Source organism: Osmerus mordax, chromosome 28, assembly GCF_038355195.1.
Source record: "Osmerus mordax isolate fOsmMor3 chromosome 28, fOsmMor3.pri, whole genome shotgun sequence".
Classification (NCBI taxonomy): Eukaryota; Metazoa; Chordata; class Actinopteri; order Osmeriformes; family Osmeridae; genus Osmerus; species Osmerus mordax.
This window is the reverse complement of record NC_090077.1, coordinates 882730-899548: the sequence shown is the minus strand read 5'-3', so window position 1 is coordinate 899548 and position 16819 is coordinate 882730. Positions and strand designations below refer to the sequence as shown.

General features: G+C 47.2%; 2 protein-coding genes across 2 annotated transcripts; one reads left to right on the top strand and one right to left on the bottom strand.

Moving 5' to 3' along the window:
- The first annotated feature begins 1196 nt into the window (after positions 1–1196).
- On the top strand, positions 1197–3643 carry LOC136938268 (piercer of microtubule wall 1 protein-like). The gene is made up of 3 exons (XM_067231571.1): positions 1197–1327; positions 2728–2806; positions 3388–3643. The coding sequence occupies exons 1-3, from the start codon at positions 1197–1199 to the stop codon at positions 3574–3576; spliced, it is 399 nt and encodes a 132-aa protein (XP_067087672.1). The 3' UTR covers positions 3577–3643.
- A 5346-nt stretch (positions 3644–8989) lies between these two features.
- On the bottom strand, positions 8990–16676 carry LOC136938101 (noelin-like). The gene is made up of 6 exons (XM_067231343.1): positions 16527–16676; positions 14792–14941; positions 14291–14446; positions 12648–12867; positions 9889–9995; positions 8990–9664 (listed from the first exon to the last, which is right to left on the bottom strand). Exons 1-6 carry the CDS (start codon positions 16674–16676, stop codon positions 8990–8992), a joined length of 1458 nt encoding a protein of 485 aa, XP_067087444.1.
- Positions 16677–16819: the final 143 nt, after the last annotated feature.

Sequence of the window (16819 nt, the reverse complement as noted above, 5' to 3'; positions counted from 1 at the left end):
CCCAGAACCTCTCATACAGCCGTCCTAATGCAGACAGCGCCCTCTGCAGGTCAGCCAGGGTGGTGCACATCTTTAGTGTCTCAACGACTCCTAATTCGTCAGTTTCCAGTGTAGAATTCTAAACTACCGCCAGTGGCTCTGGTTAACGTGAGAAGTGACTGTTCCTGTGACCTCATGCAGCTTTCTGGGGTTCCCTGCAGTGTAATCAGTACCTGCCAGTAACAGAAGTTAGCCTTCCTGCAAGCCTGTGTGCTAAGTCAGCCTCACGCTGAATCACAGCACAGGCTCTGACGCCAAACGCCTCCTTGCTTTCCGCCAGAGTAAAATACCTAAGTTGATTTTCCATTTTAATGATCTGAATGTAAGTGATCTAAATTAATGTATTTAGTCCTCTCAGGGCAAGTTGTGCCATAATTTATTAACTGGATGAGAATGTTTTACCTTTTTATTTACCTGCATGTTTAGTTTTTTTAATTTTATTCATGTAGCCTATTGGGAGGGAGGCCTGCCGGATGTTATACGTCTTCATAGGCAAGTTATGACTTCTTGTGTCAACACCACTCCTGCGGTCTGCCTTCTGTCTCTGCACATCCTCCTGTGTGAGGAAGGCGAGAGCACGAAGACAGGAGGAGAGCGTTGCCTGCTTCACGGTTCATTATTACTTTTGGTACGCGCTGGGACAGCGTCAAACTCGTACCGTGAGTAATAATGCTCTGTGGCTGGAGCCGTCTTCACTTGGGAGTCATCATGGAGTCATCTGGGAATCGTTCACCAGGAGGCCCGTTGGATGAAACAGGGAGTCACTTGAGATTCTGAAGTCCGAGTATAATTTAGTTTGAGTGTTTATGTGTTGTTCCCGAGTTGTAGAAATGTTATGAATTTTATGACATTGAAAAATACAGTGCATTGTTTGCATCGTTACAAAAAAATGTGTTTGAGGGGTGCATGGTATTAAATGTTATTCCGAGTCTCTGTGTATACTATATAACAATAGCAAAATAAAATATGTTCATAAATTATATGTGTCGTAGACTAATTTATTTCACATTTGAATATCTAATTAGCTGTAAATGTAGCTGCAAAATGTATTATCTGAATGACGTCACGTCGTTGGTAACGGTAGTGTTTGTAGTAACCACATTCCATTGAACGCGACTGCAGTTTGGGCTATATTGTATCTGTGTGTTTTTTTAATTATGGACACGGAGAACGACGTGGAAAGTCATCCGATTACGCCAGAGGAAACTCGGAAAACCAGTGATGTTTACAGAGTTAACCCAAATCTTCCCACACGGTTCAACAATCCTGATTGTTTTCATGGTTACAGGTGAGTCGGCGAGGTCTCGATACCTGTGTTGTATCACCCGATGCATGACTCTGTGGATTGGCAACGATATCGCAACCAAACGAAGGGGAGACAGAAGTCTCATTATACTTTCTTTGTTACAGAATTCAAGAGAAGAATGTCGGTTATCTGTGTAAATATCAGATGCTATTTTCAACACAAAATCCTTCAAATTCGTCATTCAAACCGTATAGTAACGAACGCGAACCAACATTCTTGCTCTACGACATCGCATTCTGAGGAAATATACCCCAGTATGATTACCAAAGGAAATGTATTTTGTGTAGCAGGTTCAAAGTATTTCACATGGCTCTTCATACTAATGTATAGGTTCAATGGCATGCCATTTTAATGCATTTAGCCTGCACGTATGGTGGGTTACTCAGACAGGTCGTAAACAACAGCCTTCTGATCCAGAATACAACAAGCCTTCAAGTCTTGAAATGCACCCCCCTCTATTATCTGTTCTGTATATCCCAGCATATCCCAGAGTAACCACAGTAAGTTTCAGGCATGTGACACTTTCCTAGTCAAAGTTAGCAGGGGGTGCATTTCATGGCAAGAAGGAATACAACAAGCCTGTCGTGAAATGCACCCCCCCTCTATTGTCTGTTCTGTATATCCCAGCATATCCCAGAGTAACCACAGTAAGTTTCAGGCATGTAACACTTTCCTAGTCAGTGTTATCAGGGGGTGCATTAAGCCTGTCGTGAAATGCACCCCCCTCTATTGTCTGTTCTGTATATCCCAGCATCAAATGATTCTTACTGTACACTGAGGGCACTAGTATGAGTAAGCACAGTAAGTTTCAGGCATGTGACACTTTCCTAGTCAGGGTTAGCAGGGGGTGCATTAAGCCTGTCGTGAAATGCACCCCCCTTTATTGTCTGTTCTGTATATCCCAGCATCAAATGATTCTTACTGTAATTTCCTCAGAATGCAATGTCGTGGAGCAAGAATGTTGGTTCGCGTTCGTTACTATACTGTTTGAATTACAAATTTTAAGGATTTTGTGTTGAAATATGCATGTGATATTTACACAGATAACCGACATTCTTCTCTTGAATTCTATTACAAAGAAAGTATAATGAGAGACTTCTGTCTCCCCTTCGTTTGGTTGCGATATCAAGACGAAATCCTTCACTCTTTGATTTGCACTCGCTTCTGCGAGGGGGTGCCGATCCAGAGAGTCATGCATCGAGTGATACAACACCGGAAACGTTATCAACTTTCTTGCAAACTTTCTGAAGAAAACCAACCCATTACAGTACTGTAGGCCTGTGTGCGTGCGTGTGTATGTTTGTGTATGTACCACACTATGTTTAAGAAAGTGTTCACATTTCCCACAAGATGGTCAAGTAACGAGTCAGTTACTATTTCAGTAAGAAGACCATCCATCCCTTATATCAAACATCCAACCAAATCTACGGAAGCAAGAGGCCCACTGTCCATGAAATGCCGGTAAACTATTAGGCTAAGCTACTAAAGACGCTACTAATATACTAACAAATGCGTAGGTATATCCTACATTATGTACAATACTGTATACACTTTTTGAAAACTGCAAATCTGTCCCTCACAGTTTAAATTAAGAAAATCATATTTATCGGCCGCATCCTCAGTTATTAAAAAAGCTCTTTCTTTATCCTTTAACGAATATATACACCGATCAGCCATAATATTATTACCCCAGAATAATATGCTCTGCCACAAACCAAAAATGGTTCAGGAATGGTTTGAGGATCACAACGAGTTCAAATTCCCCAGATCTCAATCCAGTTGAGCATCTGTGGGATGTGCAGGACAAACAAGTCCCCACCTCACAACTTACAGGACTTAAAGGATCTGCTGCTAATGTCTCCTGGTGCCAGAGACCACAGCACAGCTTCAGAGGTCTAGCATGCCTCGACTGGTCAAGGCTGTTTTGGTGGCAAAAGCAGGTGGTCATGATGGTATGGCTGATCGGTCTATGCATACTGTGGTCAATCAGGAATGGAAAAAATCAACAACAAAGAAATAACAATGGATCATTTTTCATCCAGACGAGGTTTCATGGGGCTTTGAGGAAGTTCTCGGATCACATGCAGAAGAGTGGGATGTTCCGGGACAACGGCTTCAACACATCACCGGAGAAGAGTCGCGTGGTTGGCCCTGACAACGTCGCCATTTTCCACGACAGGCTGAACTTCCAGCACTGCTTCAAGAACCAGGCCACCGGACCTGCTGTCTGAGGACCCTGCAGCCTGCCTGCTCTCTGTCCAGCATCTCTTTTTGTATTTCTATGTGATTGACTGTTCCCATTTGATTAAAACATCTTCTGTAATCGGGCACTGTTGTTTCAGACCTTGTTATTCTGTGTGTTTGAACACTTTATCAAGGGTCCATGATTCTCATTAGGCTACTTTGTCATTTGTCATTGCAAATATGTTGTTATTTCAGTGTTAATATACAGTGGTTGTGAAACCTTGTGTAGCCTACATTGTGACTGACTGACTGGTGTTGGTCACCAGGTGGCGCTACAACAACAGATTTCAGAGCAGTGTGGCCTCAGTACTACCAGAGACTGGAGAGATGCGGCTCTAGCAACAGTCAAGAGCCTCTCTCTCTCTCTCTCTCTTTCCCTCCCTCTGTCCCTTTCTCACACTTTCTATTTCTCTCCATCTCATTCTCACCCACTCATAGTCTCACACCTCTGTTCGTGCAACACAGGAAGATAATTTTGACGCTTTGGTATTCCATCAGACATCCCATCTTGGGTTCTAGCTGTCCTCAAGGTTCCAGAACCTCCACACGTTTCCTATGCAGGGTAACTAGGTCAGCTTGACAACACACACTTCTCCAAATATTGTCTTGCAGCGGTTGCGGTTGCTAGGAAACTGTTTAACCCAAGGCTGGAGTCCCTGATGCAAGGCATCGTATGATCTGGTTGTTAGAGGGATATGATATACTGTACATAGTGTGTGTGTGTATGTGTGTGAGAGGGAGAGAGAGACAGTTCGGTACTGAGGCAGATGGACAGTTGGCTTGTCCCCCTCGCTGTGATGATCTGAAATGTCTCAGAGCCCCTCCCACCCCCCCACACCCCCCCACACACACCACCCCTCTGCCCCCCTCCCACTAATACCCCTCTCCCCTCCCCCCAGCTCTGGGAATTAGTGAAAACAACACACATGCCAATCTGTTCCACTAAAGACAAAACTGTGAACGATTTTTTATTTATAGCCAGTGTTCATAAACAACTACAGAGGACTGTGTGATAGGTTTAAGAGGACTGGTCTGTGCGTATGGCCTCTTAAACACACTCTCTCTAATCTCACCTTTGAGTGAAAATGAGACGTATAGAATCTGACCCATGCTAGAACAGTCAATGCATCTGTGTTTTACATTTACAATTTGCAATGTATTAATTTAGCAGACATTTTAATCCAAAGCGACATACAAATAGTGCATATGTGTGTATATATATATAGTAGTACAGCAGAAGATCAATGATCATAAGTGCAGAGTTTTAACAGTATTCCAGTGGTCAGAGTCAATGAGTGGTCTGTATTTCCAAGCCACAGCGCACAGTGACCACATCTCAGCTACCAGGCTCTGTGAAACCTCTTTCACCCAGTGCTCATCTCCAGTGTTCTGAAGAAAGAACTTGAGAAACCTCAGTGCCTGTCTTCACTCAGTGTTCTGGAAGCTTCCCAGTTCCTCCTGAAAACCGGTTAAATATTCATGACCCTGGTTCCGCCCTACAGGCATTGCTAAGCCAAACGTGAATCTCCGAGGGAGAGGAATGCAGGGTAGGAAGACTGTGGCTGTGGAGAAGTTTTTTCAGTTAGGTTGTTATAGATGAGCAGTTTTATTCTGTACATTTCTTGACAGTGTGGAAGAAATGGATCTGTATCAGTCGTACATGCACACAAACTCACACACACAGGCACACACACATATAGTCTCTCTCTCACACAGAAACACTAACAACCTCAAACAAACCAAATCTCTGGAAATATTTGGTTTACATTAATATTTAACTTCTCATTATTCATAAGCTCTTCTTTGGGCTATGATGCTGTATATTATCTTTCTTGTTGACATGGTTTATGTTCAGATGGTTGATGACTGTGATGAGGTCATTTCCTGCCCCCCCGCCAGGTCTACAGGCTGGACCCTGCAGGGTGCCAGGGCCCGAGGACGGGCATATGGCGAGCAGAGAGCTATACATGACCCTCTCAGCATCACGTTGGCATGGTGACAGATTTCCCAGTTCCTCTTCTGCCCCTCTGCCTCTCTCTCTAGTCAGGCTGAGCTGGTCTCTCCTAGAATAGGTATCTTTCTAGGAAAGCAAAGATGGTCTGTCCTGTAGTGTAGATATTGCTCTAGTAAGGCTAAACTGGTCTCTCTTTAAGTATAGATGTCTACCAGTCTATGATGGTCTCTCCTCTTCAGTGTAGAGCTCTCAGGCGAAGATGGTCTCTCTTATCACATGGGCTTGTCTTTCCAACTGTGTAGATCAAGCAGATTACGCTGCTCTCCCCGGTAGCAGAGGATCAAACAGGACTTATTCTTCTCAGCTGTCACCTGCTTCCTCTAACACAGGAAGTCAGTGTGACTCCGCACAGATGGGCCGCCCATTCAGACAATACACCACGACTTCAACAAGAGTGAATGTGTGTGTGTGTGTGTGTGTGTGAATGTGTGTGTGTTAATGTGTGTGAGTGAATGTGTGTGTGTGTGACAAGCCCCAGGGTGGGTCTTCTAACTGCAGTCTGATCTTCTCCACAAGCGTGGAGGACTCCATACCCGCTGACGCCATGGCGATGGGAGTGATGAAGTAAGGAGGGGATAAAGGGGCACACAGTCAAGGAGGAGGAGAGGAACGGGGAGGAGGGGAGGCACGGTGTGGATAGGGCAGTGAGGAGGTGATGAATAGGAAGAGGGGATGAGGTGAGGAATAGGTGACGAGGGGTGAGGAACCGGGTGGAGGGGCGGGCGGGGAGAGGAGGTGTAAATAGCAGCAGCAGATGCTCTCTCCGTGAGACCCATTATCAGAGGTGTGGAAGCTCAGACGTCCCAGTCACAGAGACAGCCTCCCACACGACGCCACGCCAACACGTTACCTGGTTACCTGCCATCAGGACCACGGCGAGGCAGACGGAGAAACACGATGGCAGAAAAACTGTTCAGAACTGGTCAGTACCGGTCAGTACCGGTCAAAACACTCATGATCATCGTATACAGAAATAATCACCTGAATCCAAAAGTGGACTGAGCACTGGTGGACATCTATATCTACATCTATAAGGGAGTCAGGTGGCTGAGCGGTGAGGGAATCGGGCTAGTAATCTGAAGGTTGCCGGTTTGATTCCCCCCAGGCCGAATGACGTTGTGTCCTTGGGCAAGGCACTTCACCCTACTTGCCTCGGGGAGAATGTCCCTGTACTTACTGTAAGTCGCTCTGGATAAGAGCGTCTGCTAAATGACTAAATGCAAATGTAAATGTATATATTTATTTAAGACATGAGGCAAAAGGACATGGAATAGTAAATAACGCTTAACAATAACCCCCAAGCATACAGGCCACACGCTCGTAAAAGAAAGATCGTGTTTATTATTATTAATGTTATTGCAGATACAACACAAACAGTTTGCAAGCAAGACAGAAGAAACATGTCTTTAGCCTCTCTCTGAAAGGCAGACAGACAGACAGACTGATGTCTGAACGAACAGTATAAAACAGCCCATAGATACGTCTCCACCTGTTGGGTACATTGTCAGGTACATTCTCTTTTGATTCACAGAGCTTTTCAGTCAGACTGACCTATATGGGCAAGAGAGAGAGAGACAGGTGTTTTGAGGAAAGTACAGTGCTCTCTAGAGAGACATAGACAGGCTAAAAGCTATCAGCAGGCCAGCAGAGTAGCTGTCAAACACCAGATCCGGGACAAAACGTACTTGAAATCCATTCCCGTGTTCTGCTCGCTTGAGCATGTCTGGGGAAATTAAGCCAACAAAATGGAGAAGCCGGGACATTTGGCGTTCCAGCTGGAAGCAAATGATCCAGGATGTGAAAGGATTTCAACTACTATTTGACGTGGCTCTGATGAACACTGAAGTGAACACATGAAGACACGGCAACCTAGACTAGACCATTACAAACCAGTAGACCCCACCCCCCCACCCCCAGCTACTCCCTCTACACTAGACTAGCCCCCTACAAACCAGAACACACCCCGAGAAAATAAAAAAAGTTCATGAAAAAAGAAGGGTCATGCAAAAAACGAGTAGAAAAAAAGAGAGATTAACTCCACACGGGTACAATCACAGACGCAACTAGGCGGCGTCCAACAGTCATCGCCTTGATCTCCTTATTAGCTGTTCCAAGATACAAGGAACGTGTGAGTGTGTGTGCGCACTGCATGCATCTGTCTGCATTTGCTATATGTATGTGGGTGGGTGGGGAGTCAGGTGGCTGAGCGGTTAGGGAATCGGACTAGTAATCTGAAGGTTGCCAGTTCGATTCCCGGCCATGCAAAATGACGTTGTGTCCTTGGGCAAGGAAAGCGGTTAGGGAATCGGACTAGTAATCTGAAGGTTGCCAGTTCGATTCCCGGCCGTGCAAAATTACGTTGTGTCCTTGGGCAAGGCACTTCACCCTACTTGCCTCGGGGGAATGTCCCTGTACTGTACTCTGGATAAGAGCGTCTGCTAAATGACTAAATGTAAATGTGTGTGGCTATGGTTTGTGTAGGTGTCTGTGTGTGTGCATGTGTATCTGTGTGTGTGTGTGTTATTAATACCTAGAGTTGGACAGGAGACGTGACTCTGCAGTGCCTCTTCCCCCTCTCCTTCCTCCTCTCCCTCCCCCATCCCCCTTTCCCTTCCTAGCCTCAGTCCAGACGAGGACCAGACACCACACCAAATGAGGAAGCCAGAACTCTTGTCTATTCCTAAAGTTAATCAATCTTAAACTAAAACACAGTAAGCTGCACAAGTTCTCTGTCATGGAAAAAAAAAAGTCAGACTAGGTAATTCCATAGAAACACAATCATTGAGAGACTCTTACTAAGTCATCTAAAACTAATAAATGCCTGCTCATACGCTCTGTTTAAGATATCCTCTATACGTGACATATCGATACATACTTTATTACTGTTATCATGTAACATAGGCTGTTTGTTTATGTGGCTCCACTATCAGATGTCTGTGTGTCTTTGTTTGAGAGTGCATGGGTGGGTGTGTATGTGTCTGTATTTGCGTGTGTGTAAGTGTGTGTGTGTCCAGTAGGGAGTTTCCTTGGCCAGAGTAGCTGACACCTGGAGACAGAGCCAAAAGGGGTGGGTCTCAATTGTCAACAGACATATCCTTCCCCTCGTCTCCTTGTCCCCGCCCCTCCGGCCCGTGAGAGCCCAATGACCTAACCAGGAAGGAGACAGGAAGAGGAAGCAGCAGCGACGGTGTTGAGAAGAACCCACAGATGGAGGTAGAGGCTCTGCCCCCCGGCGCGGGCGCATCTCGGCAGACGGGGGAACGTAGAAAGACGGAACGCGTCGAGATGTCTGCGGTTTTTTGTCACGTCGGCTCGCGGGCCTCCGCGGACCAATCGGACACTTCCGTCTGTGGACGTTTCCCCGTCCAGGCGGCGAGGGCGTCGTCCTACTGGGCCTCGCCGCGTATGAGGTGGAAGAGCGTGACGTTGTAGAGCACCTGGTGCCCGTTGTTCCAGGCGTAGAGGGTGCGGTCGCGAGGGTTGTAGTCCAGCATTGATATGTGCGAGTACCTGTTCTGGAACGGGATGTCCATGTACTCGTAGGTGGAGGAGTTGGTGGAGTAGGCGTAGTACACCTTGGTGCCCCCGGAGTAACCGTTGGTGACGTACAGCGTCCCGCAGATCATGAAGGCCTCGCCAGCGCTCCTCTTCGGGTGGTTGGTGGTCCACGATTGGACGATCTGGAGCGAGTTGGGGTTCAGCTTGCTGATCACGATGTTCCCCGCATTCTGATTGGTGGCGTAGACGGCCCAGAGCCCGCCTTCGTCCACCATGAGGTCAATGTCCGAGTGACCGCCCCAGGAGTAGTGGTACATGTTGTTGTAGCCGGCGTAGTCCAGCTGACGAGAGCGGCTGATGACTGACGTCTTGAAGTCGAACTTGATTATGGTGTGGCTCTGGAACTTGTTGAAGTAGATGGAGCCGTTGTAGACCACCTGTCCGGTACCGGACCACGGGTGGGGCAGCCGGTGGGACGTGAAGTTGTCTGAGTTCATGAAGTCATACATGGAGCTGTACTCGCGTACAAAGCGGTTGTTGTGGTAACCGTCCATGTACCACACCTGTAGGTTTGTTTGTGTGCGGTAGACACAGACAGAGGAGGAGAGAGGGAGGTAGAGAGAGAAGTGGAGAGAGATGGAGAGAAAGAGAGAGAGAGGAAGAAAAATCAAAACGTGACTCTTGTCCATTTTGGTCACCAGACTTGTGTTGTGTGTGTGTGTGTGTGTGTGTGTGTGTGTGTGTGTGTGTGTGTGTGTGTGTGTGTGTGTGAACATGCCCTACGTACCCTGGTGTCGTCTTCTGGGGCAAGAGGGTCCGTCATCCAAGAGCCGAACCGTGACCCTGACGTCTTGATGGTGATTGGCTCGCTGATTCCTGTCAGTTTTCCACATGCTGCAACAGCCAGAGACCAAATCTAAGTCGCCATTCAGGACATCTGTGTGTGTGTGTGCATGTGAATGTGTGTGTGCATGTATGCGTGTGTGTGTGCGTGCGTGTCAAGTTGGAATCAGAGGTGTCCCAGTTGAAGGACTCCTAGCTACAGCATTCTCCTTTTAACCTCCTGAATTAATGATCGCAGGCATGAATAATGCACAGAGCCCCTTCAACTTTTATACGAATGCTCTTCTTGTCCCGCATCCACCCTTCCATCCTTCCATCTCCCCATCCCTTCATCCCCTCATACCTCCATCCTCTCACCCTTCATCCCCCATCCCCTCATACCTCCATCCTCTCACCCTTCATCCCTTCATCCCTTCATCCCTCCATCCTCTCACCCCTCCATCCCCCATCCCTTCATCCCCTCATTCCTCCATCCTCTTACCCTTTCATCTCTCAATACCCTCATCCCTCCATCCTCTCACCCTTTCATCTCTTAATACCCTCATCCCTCCATCCTCGTACCCTTCATCCCTTCATCCCTCCATCCTCTCACCCCTCCATCCCCTCATCCCTCCATCCTCTCACCCATCCCTTCATCCCCTCATCCCTCCATCCTCAATCCCTCCACACTCTGGAGTCCAGCCATTACGTCCCACCTCCCAGACTGTACTGAGTGTTCAGCCAGTCTGCTGGAGGACATGAATCACATGGACAGGATGAATCACATGGACGGGATGAATCACATGGATGGGATGAATCACATGGATGGGATGAATTACATGGATGGGATGAATCACATGGATGGGATGAATCACATGGATGGGATGAATCACATGGATGGGATGAATCACATGGATGGGATGAATCACATGGATGGGATGAATCAAATGGATGGAACTTCGCCGTGAAGTCTTGAAGACACGCAAGCCCCTGTCACCTGCTCGGCCTCATGGGAGCTCTGAACGCCATAAGGACACAACGTCCCTTCTGCCATGTGACAGGAAACGCATCACAGACAGGTGGGGAATGAGCCCCACAGTGGCTGTCGTGTGTGTGTGTGTGTGTGTGTGGGGGGGGGGGGGTGAGTAGGGGTGTGTCTGAGAGTGGGGGGTGACTGTGTGAGAATGAATGTGGGATGTGGGGTGTGTGTGTGTGTGTGTGTGTGTGTGTGTGTGTGTGTGTGTGTGTGTGTGTGTGAGTCAGTGAGTGAGTGAGTGTCTCTGTGTGAGTGTGTGTGTGTTTGAGTGTGTCACTGTTGGGGAATGGGGGATCATGTAAAACCCCCACTATGTCATGTAGACTCGGCTTCCCTGTGGATAACTGTCAAAAAACCCTTCATGAAACTCGGATTACAGCAGGGGGGCAATTCTGCGGGATGCCATAATCCTGTGGACTATTTTTAGCCGTAAATTGAAGCTCCAGTTGTGGTTGCGAAACCTTTAATCTCAACGCTCATTTCTGAGAGGTCAATCTGAACGGACACATGTAGTATACGCATAATGAGATTACATTATCGGAACATAATCCCAGTCAATTGATGATCAACTACTACAATCCCAAAGTGACAAGGTAGCCTTTGATTGCGCCCAGCAATATCTAGCTAGGAGAGGAAGTGTGTGTGTTCTTTGTAAGACAAATTCATTAGATTTGTTGTTGTTGTTGCTAATAACTAAATAATATTTATTAAATATGTTGCTATTGTTTATTCTGTTGTGATAAGTAAATCATAATTCAGCAATAATGTTGTGTTTACAGTATTTAACCTACATATAGTATGTTTTCAATTTGTTGGTTTTATAGAAGTGTCTATAATTATTAACAGCGCATGTGCATTAGTAATGGTAATATCGGTAAAAGGTTTCAGCGTTCAAGGAAGCTAACAAAAATATTTTTGCCCGTTGTCCCGTCGTGTATAATAGCTTAAATGTAAAGGCTTAAACCATTTAGTTATTTTTTTATAGTATAGTTATGTAACCAAGACAAGTTCTGTTGGACTACAACTTGTGTTTGACAAGATACCGGAGTTGTTAATGAACTACGACGCACCGTTCACCTGGCGCCTTGGACTGGTGAGTACCCTCCTAGTTATGACTACGATGGCAGATCTGAGGATATGTAGGCTACAAGCAACTGAAGTAACTGAGGAAAGGACCGGATTCCATAGCATTTAATGTGCAATTTTGTCTACATTTCACAGTGTGCTCTGTTTATACTAAATTGTTATATTTATCTTAATAATTAAATTCCTTTCAGAGGTTTATGTTTAAATGATGATGTTGTTGCTGTCTGCCAAACAAATATCGTTGTATCGTAGTCTATACAGTGACAAAGTATTTACCTATTCGTCACTATATTCGGTCAAAAAAGCTCCGTTCAAAGTGCTATTGCTGGATCACGCAGCATGGCTGCAAATTAACTGAATATAGAACGGGGAATATGAACGCGTTTCTCTTAAATTTGCTCTTTTGTACTACAAGAGAAAGACTGTGTGGGATCTACATGTGTGTGTTCTATGTTTTCCATACTGTGTGTATGTGTTCCATGAGTGTGTTCCACATGTGTGTGTGTTCCACGAGTGTGTGTTCCACGTGTGTGTGTTCCACATGTGTGTGTGTGTGTGTATTCTCTGTGTGTTCCACGAGTGAGTGTCTTCTCTGAGCCTACCTAATTTTTGCATGCAAGCCCTCAGTCTGTTCTCCAGACTAGTGACTCTGGAGTGCAGCTCGTCGTAGTCGTAGGTGCCGACCTCCTCCTGCAGCGCTCCCAGCAGCCCCGTCACATTCTGGACCTCCTCCTTAAACTGCACAACCAACTGGGCATCCGCTTTGTACTCCTCCAGCACTGGGATCAACGGCCTAATCTCCTCCATTTTGGCTTTTATGGCCTGCAGGGTCAGAATAGGCTGGTTCAGTCATACTGTAGATAGGTATTTGTATATATAATATACATATATAAATATGTATATGCACGCAGGAGAGCATAGTAGGTATGGTAGTTGAAGCACACCTGTCTTCCCTGACTTCCCTGTCTGTCTGCCTTTCTGTGACAACCTGTTTTTCTTCCTGCCTGCCTGCCTGCTTCCCTGCCTGTCTGCCTGCTAGCCTGCCTGTCTGCCTGCATGTCTGTCTGTCTGTCTGTCTGCTAGCCTGCCTGCCTGCCTGCCTGCCTGCCTGCCTGCCTGCCTGTCTGCCTGTCTGTCTGCCTGCCTGCCTGTCTGCCTGTCTGTCTGCCTGGGTGGGTTTGTATGGAGTGAGCCTAGCGGCTTACAGAACCACAGAGACAGAGGCCCCAGCACACCAGCACTTTAAAGCTTTTTATTTCAACCTTCAAGATGCAGGTTACATGCTTCATGTCACATACATCGTTTCCTTGGTCGTCAGGGTGTAAATGCAGACGGGACTGATGGGGGCGTGGGTGAGAACAGAATCAGAGAAAGAGGAAAACTCTGGAGTGGAGTGACATGCAGAGAGAGAGAGAGGAGAGAGAGAGGAGAGAGAGGGCAAGAAAAACAGGCAAAGAGAGAGCGAGAGAGTGAACGAGTGAGTGTGTGAGAGAGAGAGAGAGAGAGAGAGAGAGAGAGAGAGAGAGAGAAGGTGTTTGTGGGGGTCTAAGGGTGAGAGAAGTGCTAAGGCAACTGAAGTGCAGGGCGTGATATTCAGGGTGCGGGGCGTGATATTCAGGGTGCGGGGGGTGATATTCAGGGTGCGGGGCGTGATATTCAGGGTGCGGGGCGTGATATTCAGGGTGCGGGGTGAGACTGGGTGGCTGAGCATCTTCAGTCTGTGGCTCTGTTAACCCTTCCTAACGTTAGCCCTGCAAGCAAGAAGACGAGACACCGTTGAGCGTTACCTGACTCTCACCTGTCTACACACACACACACATGCAGGCACACCACACACACACACACCACACGCACACACCCGCCACACATACACACCCACCACACACACACATAAACACCACACACACACATACACACACACCACACACACACACACGCATGAAATGCTTGGATCACCATAATCATGTCTCTAAATGGGTATACTGTATTACTGCATACTCATTCACTGACAATGCACATGGTTTTCTACTGAGTCAAGTCATTTCAACCTGTCACTGAAAATACTGTTGTTTATTTCCTGTCAATTTGATTGGTTCCCTTCTTGTGTTGCAGCTACACTGCGCCAAGCTCTAACTAAGACACACTTTGACATTCCTACCATATACAGACACAGAGTCTTGTAAAACAGGCCAGCAGGATCCAGTAGAGGCCCTTACAGACCGGAGGTGTCCAGCAGAGCTCCTACCTTGAACTGTCTGGCCATGTTCTGCTTGTGGTTCTCCTCCACCTGTCTGAACTTGGTCTCCAGCCCCTTCAGTTGCAGCTCCATCCTCTCCACGTACTGCAGGTCCCTCTGGGTCCTCTGGTCCAGGACCTGGATGGACTGGGTCATGTTCTGGACCTGGGAGGGGAAAAGGGGTATTCATTAAGACGAGGGCAGTTTGTTCGGTTGTTTCTCTGGGTTGTTTGTTTATTGGTGCGCCATTAGCGATGGGCCCATCTACAGACACTTCCTGTGCTCAAAAACACTGGGTATATTGTGTTTGAGTTATTGTCCATGGATATTTTTTCTTCCCCAGATACTAGAAATACTATATATTACAGGTGGTTGAGGTTAAGGCTTCCATAGTTGTTGTAGAGGTTCTGGAACTAAGTCATTGACATGTTTCTAGTGATGCTGGTGTTTGGTAGCTAGTTGGGTTTCCTAGTGATCGGTGGCGTTGGCATGGCGACGCGGTGAGCTCACCTTCTCCAGGAGCTGGCGGAGCTGCTTGGTGCGTGCGTCCCGAGAGCACATGGTCTGCTGGGGCGCCACCACCGTGCACACGCACCGGCCCTCCGTGTCCTGGGCCGAGCTGTACACCTGCCACGACTCCTCCGGATTGGCCGGCAGCACCTGGGACAGGAAGAGAGATGGCAGAAGTGTGAACGGGCGGGGAGAGAGGCAGAGAGACACACAGGTAGGCTGGCTGATAGACTAGGAGGTCTGCAGGCTGGCAGACAGACAGGTAGGCTGGCTGAGAGACTAGGAGGTCTGCAGGCTGGCAGACAGACAGGTAGGTTGACGGAGAGACAGACAGGTAGGCTGGCTGAGAGACTAGGAGGTCTGCAGGCTGGAAGACAGATGGGTAGGCTGGTTGAGAGACAGACAGGTAGGCTGGCTGAGAGACAGAAATGTAGGCTGGCTGAGAGACTAGGAGGTCTGCAGGCTGACAGACAGACGGGTAGGCTGGCAGACAGACGGGTAGGCTGGCAGAGAGACAGACAGGTTCGAAGCCGGTATGGAGACCGGTCTTGTGGATAGACAGCTGACAGACAGGCAGACAGACAGACAGGCAGGCAGACAGACGGGTTGGCAGACACACATGTGGAGGATGAACCAGCTGACAGGATGTTGTTTCTAACAGGTGGATACAAGTGGGAGGTGGGTGTGTGAGATGGATACAATTCTAATGGTGAGTCTGACTGCGTACATAATTGATTCATGTCTCTGTTTCTGATTGGGGGAGTTTGAATCTCTCAGGCTCTGATTGGGTAGTAGTTGACTGGGTGGTAGGTTCCCTGCCTGATTCTGATTGGATAGGTGGAGGTTTGAGCGAGCTGCCAGTTGGAATCTGAATCCCTCTCCCAATGGGGGTTACGTAACATAAACCACTCCAAGATGACGAGCCCTGCTTACGTCATCCCCCATCTGTGCTGGGACCTTGCTGTGCGCTCACCCTAATCTAAAATAATCTGATTCTTTAGAAACCCGAATGGAAAGATCAAAAGACAATGCACATATTTGAATATTGCTTTAACGAGTAGTTACAGAATGTTGGCGTGAGCTCCTGATCTTGTAGTCCTCTAATCTTGGTTTGGAACCATCTGATCCAAGAGGATAAAGCACTACTATATAGCTGGGTATAGCTCTGTGTTGGAGTGTCAGACTGCGGGTCAAGAGGATGAAGGTTCAGTTTCCCCCCTGTCTGTTGTTTTCGACAGAAGCATATTCTGTGTGACTGTGTTATGACCAGCGCAGTCACACAGACTTCAGAGCTCAGGGCAGGAGTGTGTCAGGGAACCACAGGGTTGAAACACAGCCAATCACACAGCTAGGATTTGTCCATTTTCTAGAGGCGATTCTCCCTATCGTTCAATTAGTTCATTCAACAAATACTAGAGAGTAAAGAGAGCAACTTTAATTATTGTAGTAGCCTAAGAAGAAGTGTATATTATTCTTGTATTCATACAATGATTACTCGTTTCATTCTCATAGGAAGAAGTAATACTACTTTAGTGATTTGTTTAGATGGGCAGGGATTCCTCCCTTTAACCATCATGTGATCCTTGAGAGTATGCTGTATTGGCTGTTAAATTCTGTTAAGATATTAATTACACTCATGATTCTGATCTCTGATCATCTCCGTTTCACAAGCAGCAAACGAAACACTGAGATAATGACATTCGTATTGATAACGTATTAGCTGTCAGTCACTCACTCCGGTGATTCTATCCGGTATCCCCGGTGGCGCCACCGAGAGCTTGGTGATGTTGAGTCCCACCAGGCCCGGTAACGTTTGCGACATCCAGTTGGTAATCATAGCCATGGTGCTGAGCACCACTCCAATCTTCAACATAGGCACCGACATCTCTGCTCTCTTTACGCGCTAAAATCCTCATAGTACACTTAAGTTTGACGGGCAAAACGGGTGATTCGCAAAGCTGGTTATTTGGTGCACCGATGGGGCCGCGGCAGCGTGGAGATTTTGATTTGCCATATTCGGTAGCCCAG